Genomic DNA, 14,546 nt, shown 5'->3' on the forward strand with positions numbered 1-14,546 from the left:
TTTTCCTTATTTATCATTTTATATTATCACTCATTTTCCTTATGGTCTTATGAAGAAATTTGAGGAATACTACCATGGAAATCAGTTGCATTATGTTTTCATAATTAGAAGTCTGCTCGTATTTTATAAACATCCTTTTGCCATTCCCTCCCAGTTTTATGAGAATAGAAAGTCCTTGGTAAATAGAACCCAATATGTGGTCTTTTTTAAAGAGATTTATTTATTTGAGAGGGAGAGAGGGTCCTAAGCAGACTCTGCGCTGAGCAAGGAGCCCAACATGGGGCTCAATCTCACGACCCTGAGATCACGACCTGAGCCTAAACCAAGAGTCGGATGCTTAACTGACTGCGCCACCCAGATGCCCCTAATATATGGTATTTTTAATCTAAAACCAATCTAGGGATGACTGGCTGGCTCAGTTGGTGGAGCATTCGACTCTTGGTGTTGGGGTTGTGAGTCCGAGGCCCACGTTGGGTGTAGAGAGTACTTAAAAATAAAATCTTTAAAAAAAAAAAAAAATTCAGAAGTAAATAAATAAATAAATAAAAAGACTATGAGTTCCTTGAGGGCTGGGCTTATCTACTTTTGAATTCCCAGGCCCTAGGAGGATACCTGGTACATAGTAAGCATTAAATAAATTACGAATGAGTACTAGTCAATATTTAATAGTTTTACCTCTTTTAGAACTGTCATGCCACAATTAAGTGTGAGGGAAAAGTACCAGGGTTAACCCATACGAAGCAAATGGCAAGACAAATGACAACTATTTGTAAGTTTTGGACTATACACCTGACCCTTGAACAACATGGGGGTTAGGGGTGCCCCAACACCCCCTGCCCTGCACAGTCTGAAATCTGTGTTTAACTGTGGACTCTCCCCAAGCTTAACTACTAATTGTCTACTGTTGACTGGAAGCCTTACTGAGAACTTAAAGTCGAGTAACACATATTTTGTATATTTTATATTTTATATATTATATTCTTACAATAAAGTAAGCTGAAGAAAAGAAATTGTTAAGAAAATCATGGGAAAAGAAAATATATTTATAGTACTATACTATATTTATATAAAAAAAAAAACTGCCTATAAGTGGACCTGTACCGTTCAAACCCATGTTGTTCAAGGATCACCTGTAGTTTATTTTCAGTTTTAGAGGTAGCAACTCAAATTTCTTTTTTTTTTTAAGATTTTATTTATTTATTTGACAGATAGAGAGAGACGGTGAGAGAGGGAACACAAGCAGGGGGAGTGGGAGAGGGAGAATCAGGCTTCCTGCTGAGCAGGGAGCCTGATGCAGGGCTCGATCCCAGGACCCTGGGATCATGACCTGAGCTGAAGGTCCTGTTGTGTTCCTGTTGGCCATTTTGTATGTCTTCTTTGGAAATATATCTGTTCAGGTCCATTGCCCATTTTTAAATTGGGTTGTTTGGGTTTTTTTGTTTTTTTGTTTTTTACTTCTGTGTTATATGAGTTCTTATATATTTTGGATGTTAATCCCTTATTGGATGTGTGGTTTGCAAATATTTTCTCCCATTCTATAAGTTGCCTTTTCATTTTGTTGATCATTTCTTTTGTCATATAGAAGCTTTTTAGTTTGGTGTATTTATTTTTGCTTTTGTTTATTTTTGCTTTTGTTGCTTATACTTTTGGTGTCATATCCATAAAATCATTGCCAAGACCAATGTCAGGGAAATTTGTTCCTGTGTTTTCCTCTAGAAGTTTTATGGTTTCAGTTCTTACATTGAAGTCTTTAATCCATTTTGAGTTAATTTTTGTGTGCAGTGTAAGATAGGGGTCCAGTTTCATTCTTTTGCATGTGAATATCCAGTTTTTCCAGCACCATTTATCAAAGAGATTGTCTTCTTCCCAGAGTAATGGCTCCATTGTCATATATTAGTTGATTGTATGTGCATGAGTTTATTTCTGGGCTTTCAATACGATTCTCTTGGTCTGTCTGTCTGTTCTTATGCCAATGCCATACTGTGTTGATTACTGTAGCTTTGTAAAAAAGTTTGAAATCATAGTGTGATGCCTTCAGCTTTGCCTTTCTTTCTCAGGATTGCTTTGGCTATTCAGGTCTTTTATGGTTCCATGTAACTTTTAGGGTTGGTTTGTTCTATTTCTGTAAAAAAAAATGCTATTGGAATTTTGATAGGGATTATATTAAATCTAGAGATTACTTTGGGTAGTATGGACTTTTTAACAGCCTTAATTCTTATACTCCATGAACATGGGATATCTTTCCACTTATTTGTCATCAATCTCTTTTACCAGTGTTTTATACTTTTCATTGTATAGATCTTTAACTTCCTTGGTTAGATTTATTCCTATGCATTTTACTGTTTATTATTATTATTATTATTTTTATTATGTTCAGTAGTTCCCAGCTATTACTGTGTTGTTGTTTCTCTCTCCTTTTAGTTCTGTATTTGCTTTACATAGTTAGGTGCTTCAATGTTGGGCACATAAATATTTACAATTCTTTTATCTTTGTGGTGGCTTGATCCCCTTTACCTTTATATAATTACTTTCTTTGTCTCTTTTGACCATTTTTAACTTAAAGTTGCTGCTGCCTTTTTGGTTATCAGTTGCTTGAAATATCTTTTTCCATCCCTTCACTCTCAGTCTATGTGTGTCCTTAAAACTAAAGTGAGTTTCTTGTAGGCAGCATATTGTTGGATCTTGTGTTTTATCCATTTAGCCACTCTATATCTTTTGATGGGAGAATTTAATCCAGTTATTTAAAGTAATTAAAGACAGGTAAAGACTTACTGTTGCCATTTTGTTCATTGCTTTCTGTTTTGTACTTTCTTTGTTCCTTGCTTCCTCTCTCACTGTCTTCCTTTGTGATTTGATGACTTTTGTAGTAGTATGGTTTGACTCCTTTTGTTATCTATTTTTAAATGACAACAACAACTTCAATAGCATACAGAAACTTCATACTTTAACATCTCTTCCCCTTTGCATTTTAGGTTACCAATGTTACTGTTTACATCTTTTTTATATTATATATCCAATAACATGTTATTATAGTTATGTTTTTTAGACACATTTATTTTTAACCTTTAAACTAGAGTTGCAAATGAATTACACACTACCAATACAGTATTAGAGAATCTGACTTTGATTATATATTTACTATTACCAGTGAGTATTACACATTCATATGTTTTCGTGATGTTAATTAGTATCCTTTTATTTCCACTGCCCACCAAGCCCCCTAGACAGACAGGGCCACCAGCTTGGCAATGCAGATAAGCACAGCCACTGCCTAGGATCTCTGCTGGGGCACAGCTGCAAAGAGAAATGTGGTCTGACAAAATTGAGCACTGGTTACTGTAAACCCTGCCTACCTTCCTTGCTCTGATTCTCAGTAGTCCAGGCCTGCAGAGTTCCTTTGACCCCGATGAGGCAAGATCCACATGCGCCTCCTGGGAAGGACTCTGCAGTGCTGGGGGACCTGGATGTCCACTTTGGGCTCTTTTTCCCTCCCACTGTAGAAACCCCTGGGGGCCCCTGTTGGTATAGCACTGTGCTGGCCTGGGAAGGGGCAGTGCGGTCAGAGTGTAGCCACTCCTCTTAATCTTTCTAAGGTCATCCTTCTCAGCCTTTGTTTTCCGGGGGGGTGCTTCAGCCTCATCCCTGGGTTCTGAGATTTTCACATTGCTGTCTTGTCTATGGATATTTGCCAGTCAGTCTTGCAAAGGGGACTGAAGTTGGGAATGATCTATGTCACCATCTTGAGCCATACTTTCTGATTTTCAGTTTCCTGCTGCTACCAAGTTGCTGAAGCTCTTCAAAAGAATTCTTCAAAAGAATTCCTTCCCCATATGTAACTAGCTCTTAGAATCCCATGATCAGCATGTCTAGAATAGAACCATGACTTCCTGATTTCCATTTGCCTGTTGTTTCAAATACATGAAGCTCTAAAAGTTTTGCTTTGTTTTTATATTTACCTTACTCTTAGAATCTTATGATTAAAAAAAATTATGGCAGTTTGATCTCAGTTGAAAAGAATGAAAATTTTTCCATTTTTAAAAATCTTTCCTCTCAAACCCACTTTCCATTAGTTTGTAAAAAAAAAAACTCTCTTAAGATGGTTTATATCCATTAGTAGAGGATCATGGTTTCTACTGTGTATGTGTGATGTCACCAAAGCACTAATTAAGCCCCAGAATATCTGAATAAAATGTATCTTGTCCTTCTCCAGAAGTAAAAAGGGATTGAGACTATCTTGACTTTCTTAACCATTTTGTTTTACTGTGTATAATTGTGTTAGGAATTTGTTACTTACTGTTAAAGTCAACCAGCACTGTACCTCAAAGTGATATTTCTTTGAAAATAAAACTTTTAGGCTTATTTCAAAAGATGAATAGCTAAATTGATAGTTACATTATGATTTGGTTAGAAAACAGAAAAGTAAATTGACTACAGTTAATATGTTAGATACATTTATTTTTAATAATAGATAGAGCTAGGAAAAACATTCTGATAATCTCAGAAGAATCAGTAAATGTTTAACAGATAGAAAAAGAGCAAAATGTTATTTTAGGTATCTTTTTGGGGACTCTAAATAAAATTGTGGGCATACCTCAGATATATTATGCGTTTGGTTCCAGACCACTTCAATAAAGCAAATATTGCAATGAAGCAATTCAAATGAATTTTTTGTTTCCTAGTGCATATAAAAATTATGTTTACACTACAGTGTAGTTTATAAAGTGTACAATAGCATCATGTCTACAAAAACAATGTACAGACCTTAACTTAAAAATATTTTATTGCTAAAAAATGCTAACCTTTTAACAAGTCATAATCTTTTTGCTGGTGGAGGGTCTTGATGTTGATGGCTGCTGACTGATCAGGGTATAGTTGCTGAAGGCTAGGGTGGCTCTGGCAATTTCTTAAAATAAGACAACAGTGAAGTTTTGACACATTGATGGGCTCTTCCCCTCATGAATGATTCTCTGTAGCATGAGATGCTGTTGATAGCATTTTACCCACAGTAGAACTTCTTTCAAAATTTGAGCCAGTCCTCTCAAATCCTGATGCTGCTTTATCAACTAAGTTTATGTCATATTCTGAATCCTTTGTTGGCATTTCAGCAGTCTTCATAGCATCTTCACCAGGAGTAGATTCCATCTCAGGAATGGAGCTCCTCATGAGATTAACGTTTTCTCCTGAGATTGCAGCAATTCAGTCCCATCTTCAGTCACCACCTCTAATTCTAGATCTCTTGCTATTTCTACCACATCTACAATTATTTCCCCCACTGAGCCCCTCAGAGTCATCCTTGAGGGTTGGAATCAGCTTCTTCCAAACTTTTGTTAATGTTGATATTGTGTTGTACATCTCCATTGCAATTAGCCTTTAAGAAACTTGTCAAGGGGCGCCTGGGTGGCTCAGTCGGTTAAGCGTCTGACTTGGGCTCACGTCATGATCCTGGGGTCCTGGGATTGAGCCCCACATCAGGCTCCATGCTCAGTGGGGAGTCTGCTTCTCCCTCTCCCTCTGCCCCTTTCCCCCATTTGTGTGCTCACGCACACACATGCACTCTCTCTTGGAAATAAATAAATAAAATCTTTAAAAAAAAAGAAACTTGTCAAGTTATAGTGCAGTATCAAAGAAAAATATTCACAATTATCTGGAACGATTATTAAAATACTCCTTCATTTTCTAACTACACATCTCTGTGAGGTCAGAGTTTCTTCATATACTTCATATACTTCAACCAAAACAACATATCATGACAGATTCAGCCAGACGCAGATTTAAGAATTCAGATGCAAATTTAAGAATTTAATGTCTTAATTAAAACATTAAAGAGATCATGAATATGTCAGACATTACTTCCGTTGTCACTAGTTTTCTTTTGTTTTGGAAAATGTAGCTATTTTTCATTAAAACATATTATGTTAACATTTATCAGGTTTTCTATTGTTATTTTAAACAAATAAATATTTTTTAATTTCTTAGTTTTCATTTCTCATATGATAAATATCAGTAGATGTAACCCATATAAGCCAAGGCTTATTGGGGTCCTCAGGAATGGTTTTAAGAGTGTAAAGGGATCCTGAGACTAAAAAGTTTGAGAACTTAATGGCATAGAATGCTTGACCATGTATCTCAGCATGCAGCACCAAGGCAAACAAAGCATTACTACATCACAACCTTGCTCAGTCCTTGCCAGCAGAATGAAATCCCTAATTGGTTGAAGAAGTGTTTATTTTCTGGTTTTTTATTGTTTAAGAACTCAAGGAAGCAAATATTTTCTTTTTAAAGGTTTCTATCAAAAAATGGTTTGAACCTCTCAGGATACTTTCAGGTCCAAATAACAGAACACCTAACGCAGCTGGTGATTTATAATTTCATTTCACTGAAGGATTGCAGATAGGGCAGGCTTCAGAGCTGGTTGGTTGAGGAGCTTCATGGGATCATGAAGCGCCAGTTTCTTTCTATCTCTCTGCTCTCCCTTCCTCAGTGTAGCCTCATCCTCAGAGTGGTAGCAAAATGGCTACAGCAGGTCCATGTGCCACCGTCAGACATGGTAGTGCCAAAAGGAAAAGAGGGATGTTTTCCCTGTGTCTCCTTAGCACCAGGGAGCTCCCGAATTTGCTTAGCAGATTTTTCCCTCATGCCTCAGTGGCCAGGATCAGGTCACATCCAGTCCTTAACTGTGTCACTGCCAAGGGTGGTGGGCTTACTGTGTTGGTTAAAATAATCATTTTTGGGGAGCCGGATATGAACAAGTCATCTACAGTGACCTAGTTACTCAAAACAAAAAGTCCTTTGTGCCTATTCAGTTAACTGGAAATTCATTTGCACAGAAGCCCAGTAAGAGAGGCAGCATGAATCTGTGGCAAGTATTCTAAGCCTGAGAACCAGGAGCCCTGGGGTCTGGTCCCGCAGCTGACACTTTTGGGCCCTGAATCCCCTGTCACGGCCTTACTTCCTCATCTGTCAAAGGAGAGCTCCGACTAGAGCACTAGTTCCAAGACCCTCTGGTTCACTGCTTCCTCCATTCACTCACTCGCTCTTTGAAAAGTATTTATAGAGTGCTTACTCTGTTACGGAAGTCACAGGGTACAGATATGCGCCAGACTGTTGCCTGTTGAACCACAACCATCTGTTCTTCCTCCCACACTCCACACACAATGAAAGCTCAAAAGGGAGTCAGATCCCAACTGGTTTTTTTCCTCAGAGAATAAATTGTTTAATGCCCTTGCCAAAGAGTCTGTGCCACAAAGCTCATTAGCAGATCGTGACATCGCGAGAGTTGTGTCTCATCTTATTAAAATGTAGAACTTATCCAGAACTGAGAACATAGAGCCACAATCCTATGTTGACAGAGATGGGTGTTTGTCTCAGAGGAGACACTCCTGGGCCTGTGATCGCTGTGGTTCCCTCAGTGTCGGGAAGGCTGTGAGGCAGGGAAGCAGGCGTTAAGAGGACAGGACAGTCATGAGAAATCACACTGTGTTCTCTGAATACTGAAGGGCATTCTTACGTTTTATTTTTCAGATAAGATGTCAGAAAGGTTTCACTGTTTTAAACCAAGTTGCTAAAATCTTGCAGGCCTTTCTCAGACGCTGTGTTGGTTCATTTTTCATGTCACATGAAGTGTTGAGATAGCTGCGAGTATTTATCTGGGAGAAGAGAATTCGGAGTCATGTGATCACTCCCTCAAGTGATATTTGAGTCGCTGTCAGGTGAAGTGGGGCTTTTTTAAGTTGCTTTAGGGACTAATATAAGTGGACTGTAGAGGGAAGAAGATCTAGGGTCACTGAAGAGAAAATCTTTCCAATGCAGAGCTCTCAGCAATGACATGGAAATATTCCATTATGAAAAGTCGTGAGTTCTCCCATTACTGAGAGTGCTCAGGCAGAGGCTGGATAACCTTCTGCCAGCCATGTTGTGAAGAGGTTCTTCATTTGATCTGAGTGTGGACAAGGTGACTTGGAAGGAAGGTCATCTCTTAGATTCTGTAGTTGTTATCATAGCTGTGAGACCTCTGACGGCTTGAGATCAGTAGCAGTTTGAAACAGAAAGCAGGTGATTCATTTACTCACCAAATATTTATGAAGCACCTACTATGTGTTAGGCACTGTCCTAGACACTGGAGATACAGTAAAGAACAAGACTGGCAAGACACTTGGGGCGCTTGTGTTCCGGGGTAGGCAGACAAGCACTGAACAAATAAATGAATAAATAAGATCGTTTCCTATTAGGATATATGCTCTGAAGAACACAAGCCAGCATGATGGGAGAGAAGGATTGGGGCAGGTAAGGGTGGGAGTCTGTTTTAGATTAGGTTTTGAGGGCGAGTCTCTTTGAGGAATTAACACATGAGCTGAGACTGGAATGCAGACGAGGCATCTGCCCTGGGATGACTGGGGAAGAATGTTTGAAGCAGAGAGGACTTGCATGGAAGAGCAGTGTAGGAACAAGCTTGGCAGGTTTGAGAAGCAGGCAGAAGACTGAGTGAGAGGCCAGAGGGATGCCTATGGGATGGAGTGGGCATGGGTAGGGGCCAGATCTCACAGGAGCTCCCACGAGAGCTTAGTGTTCCTCCATCTGGTGGGAAGGCACTGCAGGGTTTTCTGTAGAGTGGCATGCTCCAGTTCACAACTGTAAAAAATGACTGTGCATGTTTTCTGGAGGGTGAGTTGTAGGGGGCGAGGATACAAGCAAAGAGGAAAAAAGGAAACTCAAGAGAAATGTGGTTTCACAGAAGCCAAGAGAAGAAAATGTCTCAAGAAGGAGGGAGTGGACAGCAGTGTTGAAGACAGAAAAATCAGCAGGAAAGCTATTGATGGCCTTGATGAGCAAACGTTTATGGGTGGTAGCTTTGCAAACCCATTTAGAGTGAGTTTAGGGAGAAATGGGGAGTGAGAGGACATGGGGAATAGAAACCATTCTTTCAAAAAATGCTGTGAAGGAGTGCAAAGAAATAGGAACGTATCTGGATGGGACTATGAAATCAGGGGATTGTTTCTAAGATCAAGTTATTCCAGCAGCTTCTCTGTGTGCTGATGGAAGGGGGTCTACAGAGAGGCAGATGCTAGGGACGCTAGACAAAGAGTGGGTGATTGCAGGAGAGAGTTCCTCAAAAGGGCACTGTGAATTGTTTTGTCTTTTTATTGAAATCCATAATTTCATTATCTTTGATACTGATTAGTTTATTGGGGTATTCTTGTATTAAGTTGAACATATAGAATTACCAATATTCACACATTTTTGACCTACAAAAAATTACCATCATGTAATTCTACCTATAGTAGAATTAGGATTTTCTCCCTTACACACTTAAATTTCTGTAATAGGTCTTTATAATTCATATACATTTTTAATATGGAAACAATCTCAAACTTCCCTAAAAGTTGCAATTACAGAAGAACATCTCGCTCCCCAAACCATTTGAGAGTAAGTTTCAGACCTGATGTTCTCTCTCTCTCTCTCTCTCTTTAGCAGTTGAGTGGGCATTTCCTATAAATAAGAACATTCTCCAACAAAATCACAATTTACAATCTAGTAAAATCAGGAAATGAACATCAATACATTGCTACCAGCTAATCCCCTGACCCCATTCAAGTTTTTGCCAGTTGTTCCAGTAAGGTCCTTAATTCCAAAAGGATCTGGTTTCGCATCTCACGTTGCATGCAGTTGTCAGGTTGCTTTAGTCTCTCCACTCTGGAACAGTTCCCCATTCTTCCTTGATTTTCATGACCTTGACACTTCGACGGATACAGGCCAGTTATTTTGTGGAGTAGCCAAGGATTTGGGTTTCATGATTATCTTCAGGTTATGAACCTTCAGCAATGTGATAGCCAACCTTCAAATTGGCCCACCTCCTGTTATCCCCACCTTTATGCATTCTTCTCCCACCTGATACAAGAGTTGATCTTTGTGACGCAGAGCATGTAGCAGAAGTGATTAAGTTGTGAAGTAATCTCTTGGATCACTTGCTCTGTGTGAAGCAAGCTTCCATGTCATGAGCAGCCCTATGCATAGGTCTGCATAGCCACTGAAGCATCTAGCCAACAGCCAGTGAGAAACTGAGGCCTACCAGCAATGTTGAGTGAGCTTGGAAGTGGATTCTCCAGCCCTGGTTAAACTTTGTAAGTTGACTGTCACCCTAGCCAACTATTTGACTTCAACCACAATCACTTGACCCCCAGAAACTATGACATAGAAAATGTTTGTTGACTGAAGGTACAAAATGAATACATGCAGAAATATCACAGAAGTGATGATGGTGGGTTCTTACCATTGCATCCTATCAGGCGGCACACAATTATCAATTTGTCCCATTGCTAATGATCTTTATTGCCATACCTTGGTTAAAAGCGGCATCTTCTGGGCTTTTCCCCTATGAAGGTGATCTTTTTTCTTTTAATCGATGAACATTTTGTGGGAGATACTTTGAAACTATGTAAATATCCTGTTCTTTATCAGACTTAGAACTTTTTTAGTTATTTCTCTCAGTATGAGGTCTTGGCTTTCTATTTTATTAAATGGGATGTAATCTGTTATAGTCCTTATTTATTTTGATGCTCAAATTGTCCCAAGTTTCACCTGAGCCCCTTCAGCCTGGCTCTTGTGTTCTTTGGACATGTCCTCATCATTCTTTGAACACTTCCCTTGATTTCTGGCACAAGATGTTCTAAGCTCATCATGTTCTTTGCCTGCCCCAGCCCTGAAATCAATCATTTCTCCAAGGATCCCTGGTTCTTTTTAGTGGAAAATGGTATAAAAGCCAAGGTCTGGGCACTAGGTGTGTCTGTTGCTATTGAGGGGGATGTTGCTGCTCCCAAGCCCACTCAAAAGACACGCACACATTTGCATATGTATCTGTGTAAATATGTATAGACATATGTATAAATTACAGACATGTGCACAAATATACATATATGTATATACAAGTATATACTACATATATGTTTATATATATTACATAATACAAGTGTATATATTTATAAATACAGTAAATTTAAATTACATATATTTAAATCTGTAAGTTCATGTTGATACCTCTAATTGTAGGGTATCCAGGGTTTCTGTCCTTCTCCCTTTCCATATTAGTGGCTCCTTTCTTCAACAGTGAGAAACTTGGCTCCTGTCACCCTTATTATGTTTATTTATTTGATTAACCCCTCTGATATAATCAGTCTTCCATCACCATTACACCTACCCCTTTCCCCGTATGGACGCCCTCCATTCGGGCTCTGACTTCTGTTGCAAAGGTACCCACCCTCATGAATGGCCTCCTCATCCCCTTGGACCTCAGGCCACCCCTCCCCATGGATACCCATACCTACCTCTCCCTGCTCAGGCCCTGACATACCACCTCAGGCTGTCCCTACACGTGGATACTCTCCTCACCCACTAAGGCCTTAACTCCCCTCAACCTGCCCTCTGTAGGGACGCCCTCCTTCCCCTGCTTGGGCTCTGATTCTCCACTTCGAGCCTTCCCTCCTGGTGTGGATGCCCTCTTCACCCCCCTTGGGCTTGGACACCCACGGGCTGTCACAGGCCACCTCTCCTTGCTCTGCCCCATCTAATGGCTTTAGAGCTAACTTGTTCAGGGGAGGCAGGGGGAGAGCAGGGCTTGATGGTTTTATAAAGGATGTCATTCTGAAAGGGCCACTCTGTCCCTCCATAGCTGAATTGTGAATTTATTCTGTAATGCTGAGTTCTAAATTTCTGATGACACCAGAATATCTTAGGAAACTTGTTGGAATACAAATCCCAAAGCAAATAAAGGCAACAATAGAAGTGGAACAACCAAAATATCCCTAGAAAATGGTTAAATAGATTATAGGGAGGCATTCACTTTTCATTTTGGACTTTTGGTTACTCTTTAAATTTTCTACACATACTTTTATTTATATTAATAATACTAACAGACTATGGGCCATGCTTTATAATTTTCTATATCAAAAACATAATTAGCATTATTGTTACTTTTTAAAGAGATACAAAATACAGAATTTAAGACCCTACTGGTAGAGATTTTGATTCAGTACCTCTGGGCCAGGGCTGGGAGTCTCTGCTTTATAAAGTTCTCCACTTGAATGTAATGATCAGCCAGGTTGGGGAGCCCCTGCTCCGTAGGCGTTCCCTCAGCAGCTGTCCACATATCCACCAGGCAGCGCACCCAACTTTCCATCACAGATGAGCATGGACAGAGATAAAGCCATCGGAGTCTTTCTGAAAACTCAGGACTGCTAGGTTTTGTTTTGAAGGCTCATGATCCATCTAATACCTTCTTCCAAAAGACCATATTCTCTGATTCTCCTTGTTAGTAAAGTGAAGGACAACTTTGAAAAGATGCCGGCTAAGTACTCTTCAAAACTATCAAGACCATCAAAAGACAAGGAAAATCAACTGTCACCGCCAAGAAGAAACTAAGGTGACATGATGACTAAATGTAATGGACCTTGAAGGGACCGTGGACCAGAAAAAGGACACATATGGACTTTAGCTAATAATAATGTGTCAATATCAGTTCATTAATGGCAACAGACGTCCCAGACTCGTAGGTGTGAATAATCGGGGAAACTGGGTGTGGCTATGTGGGAACTCTCTGTACTCTGCACAATGATTCTACAAGTCTCAAGAGGTTCTAAAATAAAAAGTTTATTAGAAAAAAAGATGCAGGATACAAGAGATGTAATGATGTGGTAGCATTTGGTAATCGCATTTGGTAAATCGAAAAGGTAAAAATACCCAAGTGGACATGAAGAATGTAAGTTGGGTGTCATCACCTCTGTGAGGGAGAAGAGACACATGACCATACTGTAACCCATTGGCCTGAGTTTTCAGGAGTGACAGGCCACTGCTGCTGCTGTTCCGGGAAGTTTGAGGACAGATGGGACACATTGTTCCCAGAGGTCACTGTGTAGTGTCTGATGGATGACCGGTTGCCCCGAGGGAGAGTCCGGGCCTGCATACAGGCAGGGAAGAGCTGACTCTGGGAGATGAGGTTACGTTCTTTGCCCTTTGAGAACAGCTGTTATGTGCTTGATGTGCACCCTGTCCTTTGTTGGCAGGACAGCCCCAGTGCTGTGCAGGATAACCAGCCCCTGTTGCCTGTGGCTCAAAGCCAAGTGTGCTCACATTATACACCAGCTGAAATGTTCAGGTTATAGCCTGCAAAACAATGCAGCCAAATATCGCTGGCTGCTCTTCTGGTGTTTGTAATAAAACATAGCTGAAATAGAGGAAAAACTGCGTTTCTTTTTATACGAAGATAACGTGTGCTACAAATGGGAGGGAAACCATACAGTTTATAAATTGCATCCTAAATTGGAAGCCTTTTACATATTTTAGATCTGAAAATCTTCCCTCTTCATTTCTCTGAACCCAAATGTTTTTTTTTAATTTTATTTTATTATGTTAATCACCAGACATTACATCATTAGTTTTTGATGTAGTGTTTCATGATTCATTGAACCCAAACATTCTTTTAAAAACACAAATGACATTTTTATTTGACAGTTCTCAGAGAGAATGTGCAATGTCGTTCTGCCATACGTGGACGAACAAAATTATCAGTGGGTATGGCCAAAACATAGAAAGTACCAGCATTGCTCATCAGTGTGCTTCTGGTAGACTGTCCCTTCTGTCTCCTTGGGCAGCAAGCGTACACATGCCCAAGTGCTAGAAGTATCCCCTTCCTGCTAGGACCATTTAGGAACAGGGCTCACCTGGGAAGGCTGGCTGCCTGCCCCTTGGTAAAGCAAGCGAGAGCCGGAGCTGTTTGCGTTTTGTTCATTGGCTGACTCTGTTGGTCAGAGATCAGTTGCAGAAAACATAATCCATTCTAGGAAGATTAAACCGAAAGTGATTTATTATAAGATTTAAAGTGACTTTCAGAATCACTGGAGGGCTGAGCAAAAAACTCTAGACCGAGCTTTGAGGAACAACTCCCCAAAGCATATGGAAACCGTCAGAGTGCCTTCTGCATTTGCCCTAACTGGGAAACTATCCCAGGTAGCTGCTAGATGCAACCGGCCACCTCAGCTCTCATCAGGAAGCTGCCACCGCTGCGGCCAACTTAAGAACGTGTTGCCTTTGCCGCAGTCTGTTGAACTGATGATACCCGAGAGCTCGCTTCTCTCCATATGACTCAGTTCTAAATCAAAGCCTCCTGTGACTACAAGTGGTGAGTAGAACCTAAACCACATTTTGAACCCAAATTACAAGGGAGTCTGGGATTTTTTTTTTCTTCTTCACTTTTCAGCTCCTGCACACTAGAAGGGGGGAGTTCAGGTAGATATGAGGGAATGTAAATGCTGTTATCTGTCACAGTCTGCCCCTCCAGCCACCCAGGTATCCATGCATACTCCTGTGCTGTCAGTGGAACCCACTTCCTCCCCCATTCGATACTGCACCCCATTCAACGCCCACGATCTCGAGGTTCTGTGCAGCTGTCTTTATCAGGTCCAGATGAAGCTTCTTGTAATCTACTGACCTATATACAAAAAGACTTCCTGTCTGCTCCCAATATACAATGGTTGCAAAGGAAAATAAAAACTCTCAGA

The 14,546-nt window shown here is 40.2% G+C and overlaps 1 protein-coding gene across 2 annotated transcripts in view; it reads left to right on the forward strand.

Annotated features, from left to right (window-relative positions):
- Nucleotides 1–12,926, forward strand: part of FIG4 (FIG4 phosphoinositide 5-phosphatase) — a 106,745-nt gene extending 93,819 nt beyond the window's left edge. The window contains exon 23 of one of the 2 annotated variants that reach the window (XM_031023910.2): nt 12,306–12,921. In XM_031023910.2, the coding sequence (XP_030879770.1) occupies nt 12,306–12,411 (106 nt within the window). In that variant the 3' untranslated portion in view covers nt 12,412–12,921. Of the gene's footprint in view, nt 1–12,305 lie in introns of both variants that reach the window. The other variant, XM_081828794.1, reaches the window with a different exon arrangement.
- The last annotated feature ends 1,620 nt before the right edge of the window (nt 12,927–14,546 follow it).

This window comes from Leptonychotes weddellii, chromosome 8 (genome assembly GCF_054177405.1).
Source record: "Leptonychotes weddellii isolate Sample4059 chromosome 8, ASM5417740v2, whole genome shotgun sequence".
Classification (NCBI taxonomy): domain Eukaryota; kingdom Metazoa; phylum Chordata; class Mammalia; order Carnivora; family Phocidae; genus Leptonychotes; species Leptonychotes weddellii.